Here is a 13,492-nt window from a genome sequence, read left to right on the forward strand (position 1 = left end):
GGAAGAATAGAATGTTATTGCAGCAGTGATGCTTAACTGAGGCTCTTAAGATACCTATTTTTAAGAAGGTACACCTTCGTACTCCCATCCCTGAATAACCCTTCTGTTTCGTCTCGAGTTTCGCCGGTTCGCATTACATTTGACGAACAGTGTCAGCGCCGCAATAATGCAGATCACTATACCCGCGACAGCAGCAACCAAGACCGTCCGTCTCTCAAGTTGGTCCGGATCTGCGGTATACGGGCAAGTTGCAATGGGTCCGCCGGTCACCCAGCAAGTTTCGGTATCAATGGAGTTAAAATCAATCCAGACTGCGGTTTTGAGGGTGTCTGAGGCCGACGGGTCGATTAGATCATGTGATAACGAAAGTAGATGGCGGAGTAGGTATGTGTTTTCAAGGCCCGTGCGAGGAACAGAGAATTTTGTGGAAGAAGGGCAGGCGCTGTCGTAGGCATCTCTGTATGTGAGAGGGTCTGACGAAAGAGACCACCGAAATGGCTCGTTATCCACGCGGCACGCGGCGCGATACAATTCGGAACAGTTAGCTGTGCGCCATTGACCAGCAAGGGACAGGTCCATTACGGCGCAACGAGTGTCATCGGATTCGGCAGAGTCGAGGTCGTGGGAGGGGGCTGCGGGTTCGCCCAGGGCCCATGCCCAAGAGGATGACAGGGAGAGATTGCGGTACGGGACCGGGTCCTCGTCCGCAGTGTTGCCGAAGAGGGTATCGTTAAGCGTAAAGGCCATTCCACATGCCGTGAGGTTTACTACCAGGTCTGAGATGGACCGGAGGGACTCCTCGCTGGACTTGGAGGGGACGGGGATGTGGCTAGACATTGCCCAGGATGAGTTGACTTTTGAGATGTCCGTCGTACCTGGGTTGTATAGACACCCGGAATCCAGACTCCCGTTGTCACCTGCGTCGACCGATATAGATGAAGTCAGGTAGTTGGGAGGAAATATAACGTCGTTTTCTGCAGAGAGATCGTGGTCGCTCAGCTGCGAACCAACCGAGCCATACTCAATAAGCAGCCGTCGGTCAGCTGCTAGCTGTATGAAATTTGCGCTTGGCCATCCATCTGGCGTGGTTTGTATACCCTCCGGGCCCTCCTCAATGGTGAAGTACTGAGTAATTGGTTTGTTCGATTCATCTACCGCATACCACGAAACATTCAGGTTACGGCGGTCCTCGAGAAGCCTGGAGGGGCCGTAGATGTATGACCCAAGCTTATCATTCAGGATATAGCCGACTCGTTCTGATACGGCCGGAAGCTGTTCGCCCGTGACAGTCGATGGTGACTCCTCGGCTGAAGTGGGATCAGCAGCAACATGGAGATTGAGCGACAGATATCTCGTATATATCACCAGATTTGTGTTGGTATACTGAAAGTAATCACTAAAGATATCTATCAAGTCCTGCAGATCCAAGTTATCCGAGCATTTATACGAGCCAAGATCATACAGCAGCGTATCCGACGAGTCGAGCTCCGCTGTGACAGTACCTTGTGCAACCGAAGCAGTAGCAGTGGATGTAGCGTCCGGGGATACGGTCACGACATGCAGGCCCTTAGGAATCGAAACAGGGCATAGGATCCAACGACGGAGCTCGGTTGACCAGTATAGATCGATGTTGAAGCGCCGGTAGCCGATAGCCAGCAAATTGGAGATGCATCTCTCGGCTGCATTCCGGGCAAACTTGTTGTCGCCAAAGCATGCTGCCCGCAGCGAGATAGCGGATGTGGTGACGAAATTTATTGGGACTTGTCCGGCTACATCTCTTTCGCTCTACATGGTAATCAGCTTGACATCCCGACATCGCAGCTGCGGAGGGAAGAATAACCAGAAGGACGGTAGCCCAGGTAGCATTCAAAAGAGAATCATCCGGATTAAATTTCAGGGACATGAAGATGTAGAATATTCGATATGCAAAGGAGCAAGTATCATATGCATTGCAAAAAGCCCCGTTGCCCTCCGTCGATAAAGATACGGTACGCGATCGTCGAGGTGGAGAGCATTCTGCAAGTTCGCGCTCAAAGGGTCTCGCGGAGTCAAAGGCGGTGAGAGGGCTCTGATCGCTCTTATCTGGCCACTTCCTTATTTCCAATCTCACAATCAGCCAGTCTCCCCTAGACTCCGTCCTACAATCCAGCCCGTTTATTCGATTTTTACTTTCATTAATTGACCACTTTCTCCATAATGGCCACCCCCGGCCAGCCTACCCCCCAGCAGCTAGCCGCTATGCAGCAGCAGTTCGCTGCTGAGGCGGCCAAACGAGGACTGACCCCCGAAGAGTTCGCTAAACAGCAACGTGAGCAGCTGAATGCCGAAGCTGCGAAGCACGGCATGACAACCGAGCAATATGTCACCCAGTTGAGAATGCGTGCAATGGCTGCTCAGCAGAAGGCCGCCGAGGTCCAGCGACAACTCCAGGCCAACGGCCAGAGCCAGGGACCCCCACGACCAGGACAGCCCGGCCAGCCTGGTCAACCGCAGACACACACGCAGCAGGTTCCTGTTAACCCAAACAGTCCCAAAGACCCCAAAGCGATCGCAGTCGCGCAATTCCTAAGATCGCAGAACTTGAAGCCGAGGACGTGCATTATGGATGGGCAAAGGAAGGACATGTTCAAGGGTTGGTAATCATCTTCTGTGGACTCTGGGTGCCTTAGCTAATCTGGGTACCGTCTAGTTAAACGTGCAATTCGTGCCCTCGAATCGCCTGCCTATGAGAAGGCCCGAAAGAAGAACCCTCTCCTACCGCCAGTAACAGACCGTGCTTCAGCTGAGAACGTATTCAAGCTCCTTCCTCTGTCGGTTCTTGCTCTTCGAGTCTCGAAGGTTGATCCCCATGCTGGCCATGGTCATGGAAAGACGAAGAGAGTGAAGGGGCTGTGGACTGTGAAGATCGAGCAGCACCAGGAAGCCGATCCGATGATGCACTACGTTTGGCTTTATGAGGGCCCGCAATGGAAGCAAAAGGCTATGGCTGCCGCCGTGGTGGCTGGTATCTTCGCAGTCGTGCTCTTTCCGCTTTGGCCCATAATGCTGAGGCAAGCTGTGTGGTATTTGAGTGTCGGCATGATGGGTCTGCTCGGTCTATTCTTCGCAATGGCCATTTTCCGTCTTATTCTCTTTTGTATCACCGTTTTCGCTGTACCTCCTGGTCTGTGGCTGTTTCCCAACCTGTTCGAAGATGTTGGTTTCTTTGACAGTTTCAAGCCATTATGGGGGTGGCAAGAGGTACGCTTTCCCTGTTCCTGATGCAGAACAATCACTGACCAAAGATTTATCAGACTGGCAAGAAGAAAAAGAAGTCTAAGAAGGCTGCGAGTAGCGCAGCTCAAACGTCAAATCCTCAGGCTACAGAGTCTGCCCCTGCAGCAACCGCTGAGACCGCACCCGCAGCAACTACAACTGCGACAGAAAGTGCGGATGCAGCGGGTCCAGTCAAGCGTGATCTCGCGCCTCGTGTTGAAGAGGTTGAGGAGTGATTTTATAGCTTGGCATATGGCAACATTTCTCAGGTGCCTGCGATATTGCATTTTCTGCGATCAAAATTTCATGAGCTCTTCAATGCCTTTACGTATGCTTGAACTGGGTCATCTTTCATTCCTTTTCTCCTAACTTGTTCTTCCGCCATATCATTGAAATGCTTTTACAATTGGGTTAACGGAGAAAGGAGTTCTTTGGTGCAATGTAAATGAAAACAAAATAACCATGAATTCTAATTCTCTAAGTAAATCGCGAGTGAATCATACCAAGTACCGTCTCTACATGGTAGTCCGGATCCTTAAAGGAAGACTATTATAGCTCGGTCCGCCTTCATATAACCAAGACGACAGAGTTAAGCTTGGTCTTTCTCTTTATTCTCTTGAGCTGATCTCACAGGAAGAGGACGACGCGGTATAGCATGGCGGGCCTCCGGGTGTGGCTGTGGAATAGCCTCTTCCTCAGCAGCGATCTCGCCGCTTTCCAGCTTCCTGCGAGCCTCTTCAGTGTCCCCCTCAATTCCAGCGCGGCGCTCATTTTGGATCCGTTGTTGTTCCTGCTTGTAGTCCTTTGCCTTCAAGGCTGCCTCTTCTCGTGCCACCTCCCGAGCACTGATACATTCCAACCCAACTGTACGGAGTATTCGCCCAAGGAGATACTGGTAGCGGAGGTGCCCGTTGATGATGTCGCTCACGTCAAGATTCTCGACCCCAGGGACGTTCTCAATAGCTTGTAGCCCTGCAACGCCGAGCTGGAGACTACTTGTCCTATAAAGGAACGCCAAAACAGAGTCATTCCCTGAATAGACATTGACAAGCCGGCCGCTGACAACGCGCCGCATGCGGCGCCAGTCTGGTGTATCGGAAGGCGTTGGCGCTCCCATGAAAATTGCGGACTCGATCAACCCATACGCGTGTCTTTTGGATAAAGTTTGAAGACACGAGAAGATAACTCGAGATCCTAACGAGTAACCGATGAGCGTGACAGGTCTTTCGCCTTGTACTTTGCTTATCAGCGCATCGGCAAGGACTTCGCCGGCCTTGTCTGCACGAGATTTGGCCACACTGAACGGGTTGTCAGCGATGCCGGCAACTTTCATAAGCCCAACGGGCAAGGTTAGCGCACTGATAAGGCCTGCAAAGATTGTTTTGGTCAGAACGTGACGGCCGGCTGACCAGGCGGCACTGGTGACCAGACGATCTATCGCATGCCCAAGATCTAAAAGAGGTTTCGTCTCCCAGCGAAGACCAAATACTTCAGAGTCTTTACCAATGACTCGCCAAGGAACGACAAAGTTGTCCTCTTCGGTGAGCCATCCGGTGATACCAATCGTGACTCGAAGACGATGATCCTCTCGGGCTGCTTCTTTTTCATCGTTAAAATGCTTTCGAGATCCGTGAATAGGCAAAAAGGCGAAATCATCCACCTCACGAGCATATTTATCCATCATGCGTCCTGTCATACGCCCACCGTAAGCACCAAAAATTCCGCCAACAATGACACCGCTTCCAGCAACGGCACCAAGATACCCTGCAGCAGCCGTGGCCCCCAAGCCAAGTCCTCCCATCACCGTTCCTAACCCTGCCGCAATAAAGGGCGCCGCGAGTCCTCCAGTAACGCCAATCAAAACAGCTCCAGCAACAGATGCAATACCGACTTTCCATTTTCTGGATGGGTCGCTTTCTCTACCTTGAGCTTGAGCGTCCGAATTTGCAGGAAGTTGAAGAGCAGCATCTAGTAGCCCTCTCGAAACTTTGACTTCATCTTGATTTAGTGTTTTGATGCCCAGGCCTAAGCTGGAAGCAGCATATAACATGAGAACTCGAGAGTTGGCATTGTAATGTTCCAGACTCAGCATCAAAAGCAGCAGAGAATGCAGGATCAGTAACCTCTTGGGCTTCGGAAGATGGATTAACGCCGTCTCAATTGGATGATAAACCTCAGAAAGTCGACTCCAGGTGTTATCGTCCTCATCATCATATGAGCTTCGGGGTCGTTCATACTGTAAATCGAACCCTGCTTCTTCGTTTTCGTTCTGCTCCTCAGAGGCCCGATTTACAACCTCGCCAACTCGGAGAAGTACTGAGTCTGCCCAATCGTCAAATTGAGTCAAGATATTGGCCTCAGCTTTTGTGTCTTCAGCGGTAGGCACATATTCTATGCGCGCTTTATCATTTAGGTCTTTTGGTTTCTGCGTATCCGGGGTTGAAGCATCATTCTCATCGTTCAGGTCAATTAGGTGTTTGGTTGCGAACTGCTGTGCATCTGGTGCCTTGAAAGTCTTGTCGAGAGACTTCCTCATATGCTGTGTGATCTCAGCGATGAGAACTGTAAGGTCTGCGCGCTGGGGCCGACTGAGAATGGTTGTCAGGTCTTGGTCATTTTTTGAATCCGCCTTGTCCCTCAGCTGCCCCTTAGCGTCCGACCCAAAGTCCTTGAATTTTTTCCACATTGAGTGTACAGTTACACCAGATCCTATCAATGGTGGGTGAACAACTGCTGCCCTATACGGGCGATTGAATGGAGAAAGAAGCAAATTGTCGAGTTGATGGGTCCATGTGAGGGTGATGAGTCAGCCAAACTAGGCCAGTGACGCAACGAGCGGAGGCTCAAAATAGGCAACAATTGATGATTGAGGAACCGGAGTCTCGAGCGAAAATGAATCCGCGGTGCAAGGGGAATCTGGAGCCAAGCAATAGCTCAGGAATTTGCAGTGTCAACAACAAAAAAATTTCCCTTTGTCTTGGATGCATAGCCAAGCGCATTTCCATCCCAGACATCCCCATCGGGCCTTTCATTTCTAGCTGATTCAATGCGTTGGATTCTCTTGTTGCGGCCGATCACTCGTTCCTTCGACATAGCCTCCCTGAGCTGCTCCAATCCAATTGTATTCTCTCTCATTGCCTCAGGGCTCTCATCCCGAATAGCCTGCAGAGGCTCAACTCCCGTGGTGTCTACTTTCTGAATCTCTTTTACGAAGTGAATTTGGGACTCGAGAGTTTCGAGTATCTGTTCTTCCTCCTCTGGGCTCGATGGCTGAGGCAGAGCCGATAGGCGAAGTAAATGTTTGAGCTCCGCGGGGGTGACAGAGGGGGACGGTTTCGCGGCGTGATCGGGAAGCAATGAGCGGACAGACCATGTTGGCTTTGCTAGGATCGACGGGATATCAGTATCGTTCGAGTTAGAAGAGTAACATCGCGGTCTAGTGCGGACAATCCGTAGGCCGGGAATTAGGGAAAGTGAGCGAGGAGTTGCGCGATGGAACATTGTGGCAAGCATAATAGGATGCCAAGGGACTGTGATATTCGTTTCTCCTTGTTGTTTAAAATGTGGCCTCAAATGGTGGAAAAAAAAAAAAGTCAAGCAACAAGAAATGGACAGCGGATTGAAAGTTCAAGGGACACCGCCCCGGCAGAGGATCAGAGTTCTTGGCAGTGACGATGATGCGAACAGCTCCCCAATTCGAACAACCTTCGCTATAGCCAGCGTGTCTATCTAGATTTGACCTTACATCCATTTATTCAAGTCTTCATACACGTTACTCCTACTCCCAACAACATGACCGCAGACCCCCGTGCCCTTCTTCAGAAAGTACGCTGTTCATTCATTTGCCGCCCCGCTATCAACAGCGATCCCTAACCTCCCACCTTAGGCCGATAAAGCGCTTCAAAGTGCCTCCGGTGGCTTCAGCTTCTTCGGTGGCCGTACAGAGAAATATGAGAATGCAGCAGATCTATACACACAGGCTGCGAATGCGTTTCGAATTCAGAAACTGAGTATACACCCCCCACTCCGTCTCTTCGTGGGAAATGTCCCCTAGGTTAGTGACTTCACTGACACCTCGACTATCGCAATAAATTAGACAAAGAAGCCGGTCAAGCATTTGAAAAAGCCGCGGCCATTCAGACCCAAAATCTTAATGAGCCCGGTGACGCCGCCAATACCTTGCAAGAGGCATTCAAGGTCTACCGCAAGTCAGATCCCGAGGATGCCGTCCGTGTGCTTTCTACTGCTATCCAGCACTACGTGCTGAACGGGAACCTGCGTCGGGCGGCTTCTCAGCAGCAGTATCTGGCAGAAGTTTATGAGCAAGAATTAGGGGATATAAAGAACGCGCTGGAGGCTTATGAGAAGGCTGCGGAGTGGTTCGATGCTGATAATGCCGAGGCGTGAGTATACACCAACTCCCTGATCTTACAGCTTTTCATGTCTCTAATATTCGCCCCGTGCAGCCTCGCAAACAAGCATTACCTTAAAGCTGCCGATCTGGCCGCGCTGGAAAGTGATTACTACAAGGCTATTGAGCACTATGAGCGCATTGGCCGCTCGTCCATCAACAACGGTCTGATGAAATGGTCCGTCAAGGATTACCTTCTCAAGGCCGGGCTTTGCCACCTAGCTACTCAAGTTCGTTACCTGCACATAATCTACTATGTTTCTGCTCACTGATTCGCAAACAGGACATGGTCTCCGCCAACCGCGCGCTAGAGAGCTATCGCGACATTGATCCCACATTCGCCTCTACAAGAGAACACCAGCTTTTAGTAGACCTGATTCAAACCATTGAAGCGCACGACCAGGAAGCATTCGCCGATAAGCTCTTCCAGTTCGACCAGCTCAGCAAGCTAGACAAGTGGAAGACAACCATCTTGTTGCGAGTAAAAAACGGAATCGAAGGGCCCGAGGAAGATGATTTTGCTTGAGCTTCAAATCCTTTTCGAGTTGTCCCTCTCTCTACTCACCGTCCCTTCGATCGCCAACACAGGGTTTGGATTTCGTTTGACATGACAACATTCAAACGTGATCGAAATAACTCCTGTTACTTTTTCTCGCTAGGTAGAATGGTTGACTTTGCTCTCTTTCGCCGGCTTATTTACGCTTTGGTGATTTGGTAGGACTAGGTAGGTATTATCATGAAGTATGCAGGAGTCCAATCATAATTCATTACGGTCTGGTTCGCCGTTCAACGACATCTATTTATATAGCCCAAATGACTTTTTAGAGAATATTCCCAAGTAACTGAAGTCAGGAAGTTCGTCATATCATGCAGTCCACTTTATGGTATCATATTATTCCTCTTCTTTGCCTCACCATCATCAACAAACTACCCCAAGAACCAATATAAAGCAGTAGGCGCGGATAAAAGGGCTGGTTGCTTAGTTCGCAACCTCCTCCAAAGCCCTCGCCTTTCGCGGGAACACACGCTTGTACAGACTGATTCCAACCGAATCTTGCGGGTTGATTTTTCCGTCAAAGGTACACTTGAAGTAACCATGCGTACCAAGACTCTCCTTGATGAACCCGCTGCGTCCACGTCTAGTCCACAGCTGCAAAGCCTTAAACCAGTTGACGTCCTCGGCATTAAAGAACATGTAGCGGACCGTGACAACGCGCTTGTGGATCTTATACGGGTGGCCGGTTATGATGGCGCGTTTGGCGACGACACGAGTTGGGTCTGGAGCCACGACGGTGCCCGTGCCAATAAGCTCAAGGGTAGATGTTGAGAAGCCCACAGCTGTTGTTGATTCCGGAGCGTCAGCAGAGTCGAGGATTTCTGGGTCAGCAGACGTCTTGCGGGATTTGAAGACGAGAACAGGAACAGAGCCCCATGTGAGAGGACCGATCCAGGTTGCGACCGCACTGCGACCTGGGTGGAGGAAGCGGTCGAACTTGTGGACGTTGTTGGGGGTGTTGTCTGCGGAGGAGAAAACAGGGTTGACGATTAAGCGGCGCGGGCCGTACTGGACTATGAGTTCTTGCTTGGATTTGATCGGCTCTTCGACGGCAGCATTGAGGTGCATATTGATGTTGACGACTGTGTGCTTGTGTTCATGGCGGAGAAGAGAGAAGAGAGATAAGGGTTGGGGTCTGTTGCGGAGCAAGGCAGGGACTGCGCGGAGGTGGACATCGACGCGGGTGCCTGGGTTGACGCCGCCGACGAGAGCTTCTCTGAGAATCCTGTTCTTGGACCCCTTGTAATCGCCGAATTGAAGTAGACGGCGCCAGTCCTCGGGCTCGTGTGGCCGGTCCTCCGCTGTGTTCCAGGGACTAGTCTTGAGGCTTTTCATCCCTCGGTATCGAGCCAAGCGTTCGCGCGCGAGGACGTTGGGGTGAAGCTCAATCTCGTCAGGGAATTCTAGGTCATCTTTCGCTTCATTCCTACGGCTGGCTCTGTACTCTTCCAGTTGCTGTGCTTCATCCTCTGGTGACGGGTCGAGGAACATCTCTGACTGAGGGTATTCAGAAGGTCCGCCTTCTGTCATGGCGTCGTGGTTATCGGGGAATACGCCGTCTTCGGGAGCACCGGAGACGTCCATTTGCATATCCTCCTCATCGTCATCGTCCATAACGTCAGATCCAGAGTCCGATACATCATCCAAGAACCAGTGGGATTGGTACTCAGAGGTACCTTTTGGCAGCCTTTTCGGTTTGGCCGGGATGTGGTCGTCGTCGTCGGAAAAGTAGTGGTGATCATCAAGAAGCACACCCTTCCTATCTGTGTCTGGCATGGACTCAATATCATCTTCCATTTCGATTTCCTCTGGAGCAACTGTAGCCAGGTCATCACGATCCGCAGATGGACTGTCCAGTAACTGAGGCGCTTCGCTTTCATCTACGTTCATTGCATCGTCGCGCTTGGATCGCGCAGTAGGTAGCGGAGCAGCGGTGATAGAATCGATCTGGAAATCGCCCCAGCCAGGGACGTGCACCAAGCGATCCGCCTTTAAGCCTTTCCCGCGTACAACACCAGTCAACACCACATCGTCTACTTCGGGCGAAGCGCTTTCAGGCCACTTGACATCCTCGATGAGCATCCAACTCCGATCATCGCGCCATCGTATGCCCTTAGGTGTTGCAGTGCAGAGAGATCGAATGGCATTCGAGCATTCTTGTCGCGAATCGATAGAAAGTACCTTGTCGATTGATGGGTAGAAATGGTTCAAGAATGACTTAAGCGATCCGGCTACCTGGGGACGTTTCTTGGGAGGGTTGATCTTGTCAAGGCCCTGTACCACCGCAATAACATTTGACACTCCCTGACCCTCAATTGACCTCAGCAGCAGTTCGCCTTGCTCCTCCACCTCCAAGTGTGCGGAGATTGCGAGAACGACAAAGTCTGCCATTCGGCAAGCATCCAATGCGCTCATCAGATCATACTTGGCCGGGATATACTGCAAGTTTTGTCGGAACCGATCAATTCGAACACGGGAAATGGTGTCTGGGAACACATCGCTGGTGACATCGACACTTTCGTTCAGCGCCTTAATAATAGCCGTGGTATCGATATCGATAGAGAGCGGAACAATGGCAACGTGACGCGGTGCTCCATTTTGACCGGAAAAAATACTTATAGCCTGAGCCCTTTCCTGCTGCTTATTCTGCTGCTTCTGACGAGCCTGATTCCTTCGATCAAGTTTCGACATAAGTTGCTGATGAGGGGTCTTGCGAGTACCCCGCTCTGCTCTTTCCACCTTGCCTGGCGATAGTCAGTCTCGCCCACTTTCGCTGCACATCAGTAGCTGATCATGATCATACCTTTAGCCTGGTCCTTCAAGGCACGCTTAGAAGCATGGCCAGACTTGTAAGGTTTGTGCGTAGTCTTTGTTGTGGAACGGTGGTGATGTTGCACCGTCGAGGTAGGCGCCATATTGGCACCGGCGGAGCCCTTGAATCGAAACGGGAGAGATGCCAGATTGCCGAGCTGACAACTAACTTTGATTCACAAGAGGAGATTAAATCAGCACAAACAAGTAAGGCTCTCAGTGAGCGTGAGTAGCAATATAGATCGGAGTCTGTTGAAAAAATTAGGCGGTGGAGGAAAAAAACAAGCGAGCATCCAGAAAGGCGGTCTTGGCGCTTATTTTCTGCAGAATAAAAATTAAATTTCTCCGTCATCTTCAAAGTTTTAAGCAGCTTGAATAAACACTTTGAAACGGTCCGGGCATACTTTGCGACATCTTCGTCCGACTATCTGCGAAGTCTTACGAAATAAATAAGGCCGTCGACGCCATGGCGGACTCTGCGCCGACAAAGGCCATTGTGCCAACCAAGCAGCGCAAGGAAAACAAACGCTTAATCGAAGCTCAGAAGAAATACGGCCGTGGCAAGGCCGTTCATACCCACAGCGTACGAGATAAGAAACTGCGAAGCAACTTACAAGCCGTCGAAGAAAAGTACAAGAATGCCGCACTCCGCGCCAAAGACGCCGAGATCCTTCTGGAGCATGAGGCTGGATTCCTCGAGCCGGAGGGAGAGATGGAAAGGACATACCGGGTGCGTCAGGACGAGATCGCAGCGAGTGTCGGGATTGAAACGGCGAAGAAGAAGTTTGAGTTAAAGCTGGAGGATTTCGGGCCTTACCGAGCAGACTATACACGGAATGGCCGCGAACTGCTGTTAGCGGGGCGGAAGGGACATATCGCGACGATGGATTGGCGAAATGGGAAGTTGGGGTGTGAGTTGCATCTACGGGAGACTGTGAGGGATGCGCGGTGGCTTCACAACAACCAGTACTTTGCAGTTGCTCAGAAGAAGTCAGTCTATATCTATGACAGCCAAGGTGTTGAGCTGCACAATCTGGACAGGATTGTTGAGCCCTGCTTTCTCGAATTCCTTCCCTACCATTTCCTCCTTGCTTCAGCTGTGAGTTATACATACCGCATTTCGGTATCTCATATTCTAACGAAGTATAGCAAATGAGCGGCCATCTCAAATACACAGACACATCAACCGGCCAACTCGTCGCCGAGATTCCCACGAAAGTTGGAGCCCCAACATCCCTCGCCCAAAACCCCTGGAATGCAATCATGCACGTTGGCCACCAAAATGGTACCGTGACTCTTTGGTCACCGAACACACAAACCCCGCTCGTAAAGGCCCTCGTCCACCGGGGCCCTGTCCGCTCAATGGCAATTGACCGACAAGGCCGCTACATGGTCTCAACAGGTCAAGATCTCAAAATGCAAGTATGGGATATTCGAATGTATCGCGAGGTTCACTCCTACTCCTGCCACCAGCCCGGTGCCGCCGTCTCCATCTCCGACCGTGGCCTCACAGCCGTCGGCTGGGGCACTCAGGTTAGTGTCTGGCGGGGTCTCTTCGACGCCGCCACCGCGGACGTTGGAAAAGTACAATCCCCCTACATGTCCTGGGGCGGCGACGGCCAGCGGATTGAAAATCTCCGCTGGGCGCCCTACGAGGATATACTCGGCGTTGCGCACGACAAGGGCTTCGCTAGCATCATTGTTCCCGGTGCGGGCGAACCAAACTTCGACGCTCTGGAAGTAAACCCCTACGAGAACCCCAAGCAGCGCCAGGAAGCCGAGGTGCGGGCGCTCCTGAACAAGCTCCAGCCCGGTATGATCTCGTTGGATCCCAACTTCGTCGGCAAGGTGGACACCGTCAGCGACAAGCGAAGCCGCGAAGAGAAAGACCTCGATCGTCGGCCGGAAGATACCATCGAAAAACTCAAGAATCGCGGCCGCGGCCGGAACAGTGCGCTGCGGAAGTATCTGCGGAAGAAGGGAAGGCGGAACGTCATCGACGAGAAGCTTCTCAAGGCGCAGGCTTTGCACAAGGAGCGTTCGGCGCGTGCGAAAGAAAGATACAGAGCCGAGAGAGAGGAGTTGGGACCCGCTTTGGCGAGGTTTGCGAAGAAAGACATATAATCTTCTCTTTGTCTTTCTTCTCTCGGTTCTTGCCTTTTCGCTTTTCCTTTGGCTGTACTCTTGGCCGGTCTTTATTTGTTTCTGGCGTTGTCGCTGGATGACGAGTGAGTACTCAGATACCCTGATTAGTAGAGCGCGTGTCGCACTGCGGATCTGTCATAAACATGCATTTGAGGGCGTTGGGTCGGGTATGTTAGTGAAGAGTGTTAGCATATCTAAATTTGTAATTTTGAATGTGTAATTATGCGCTGCTGTCTGTGTCCCTCGCAATGTAACAGGCTGACGGCCAGTCCGCCAAAATTTGCTGCAGTTTGGTAGCATCTTGACCTGTCCAT

The 13,492-nt window shown here is 51.4% G+C and overlaps 6 protein-coding genes across 6 annotated transcripts, besides 1 other annotated feature; 3 read left to right on the forward strand and 3 right to left on the reverse strand.

Annotated features, from left to right (window-relative positions):
• Positions 1–13,492: part of a sequence feature (contig 1.107 303..444822(-1)) that runs on past both edges of the window.
• ANIA_06270 (Lectin C-type domain protein) lies at positions 61–1,903 on the reverse strand (the record flags this gene model as incomplete). The annotated part of the gene is made up of 2 exons (XM_658782.1): positions 61–1,785; positions 1,841–1,903. The coding sequence occupies 2 exons, from the start codon at positions 1,901–1,903 to the stop codon at positions 61–63; spliced, it is 1,788 nt and encodes a 595-aa protein (XP_663874.1).
• Positions 2,160–3,670, forward strand: ANIA_06269 (Sec62 family protein translocation protein). Its single transcript, XM_658781.2, has 3 exons — positions 2,160–2,632; positions 2,690–3,240; positions 3,294–3,670. The coding sequence occupies exons 1-3, from the start codon at positions 2,197–2,199 to the stop codon at positions 3,489–3,491; spliced, it is 1,185 nt and encodes a 394-aa protein (XP_663873.1). The 5' UTR covers positions 2,160–2,196; the 3' UTR covers positions 3,492–3,670.
• ANIA_06268 (DUF726 domain protein) lies at positions 3,845–6,756 on the reverse strand (the record flags this gene model as incomplete). The annotated part of the gene is made up of 2 exons (XM_658780.1): positions 3,845–5,923; positions 6,214–6,756. 2 exons carry the CDS (start codon positions 6,754–6,756, stop codon positions 3,845–3,847), a joined length of 2,622 nt encoding a protein of 873 aa, XP_663872.1.
• On the forward strand, positions 6,990–8,459 carry sec17 (alpha-soluble NSF attachment protein SEC17). The gene is made up of 5 exons (XM_658779.2): positions 6,990–7,080; positions 7,142–7,265; positions 7,352–7,658; positions 7,722–7,896; positions 7,950–8,459. Exons 1-5 carry the CDS (start codon positions 7,048–7,050, stop codon positions 8,190–8,192), a joined length of 882 nt encoding a protein of 293 aa, XP_663871.1. The 5' UTR covers positions 6,990–7,047; the 3' UTR covers positions 8,193–8,459.
• ANIA_06266 (small subunit rRNA maturation protein TSR1) lies at positions 8,471–11,137 on the reverse strand (the record flags this gene model as incomplete). The annotated part of the gene is made up of 2 exons (XM_658778.2): positions 8,471–10,966; positions 11,026–11,137. 2 exons carry the CDS (start codon positions 11,135–11,137, stop codon positions 8,646–8,648), a joined length of 2,433 nt encoding a protein of 810 aa, XP_663870.1. The 3' UTR covers positions 8,471–8,645.
• ANIA_06265 (WDR46/Utp7 family WD40 repeat domain-containing protein) lies at positions 11,389–13,410 on the forward strand. The gene is made up of 2 exons (XM_658777.2): positions 11,389–12,132; positions 12,183–13,410. The coding sequence occupies exons 1-2, from the start codon at positions 11,500–11,502 to the stop codon at positions 13,155–13,157; spliced, it is 1,608 nt and encodes a 535-aa protein (XP_663869.1). The 5' UTR covers positions 11,389–11,499; the 3' UTR covers positions 13,158–13,410.

The sequence above is a fragment of the Aspergillus nidulans genome, chromosome I (genome assembly GCF_000011425.1).
Source record: "Aspergillus nidulans FGSC A4 chromosome I".
NCBI lineage: Eukaryota > Fungi > Ascomycota > Eurotiomycetes > Eurotiales > Aspergillaceae > Aspergillus > Aspergillus nidulans.

Coding starts and splice junctions, on each gene's coding strand:
- sec17 (XM_658779.2), top strand. CDS start 7,048: ATGACCGCAGACCCCCGTGCCCTTCTTCAGAAA. Junction 7,266..7,351: donor GTTTCGAATTCAGAAACTGA/GTATACACCCCC, acceptor GCAATAAATTAG/ACAAAGAAGCCGGTCAAGCA. Junction 7,897..7,949: donor TTTGCCACCTAGCTACTCAA/GTTCGTTACCTG, acceptor ATTCGCAAACAG/GACATGGTCTCCGCCAACCG.
- ANIA_06269 (XM_658781.2), top strand. CDS start 2,197: ATGGCCACCCCCGGCCAGCCTACCCCCCAGCAGCTAGCCGCTATGCAG. Junction 2,633..2,689: donor AAGGAAGGACATGTTCAAGG/GTTGGTAATCAT, acceptor GGTACCGTCTAG/TTAAACGTGCAATTCGTGCC. Junction 3,241..3,293: donor CATTATGGGGGTGGCAAGAG/GTACGCTTTCCC, acceptor AAGATTTATCAG/ACTGGCAAGAAGAAAAAGAA.
- ANIA_06265 (XM_658777.2), top strand. CDS start 11,500: ATGGCGGACTCTGCGCCGACAAAGGCCATTGTGCCAACCAAGCAGCGC. Junction 12,133..12,182: donor ATTTCCTCCTTGCTTCAGCT/GTGAGTTATACA, acceptor AACGAAGTATAG/CAAATGAGCGGCCATCTCAA.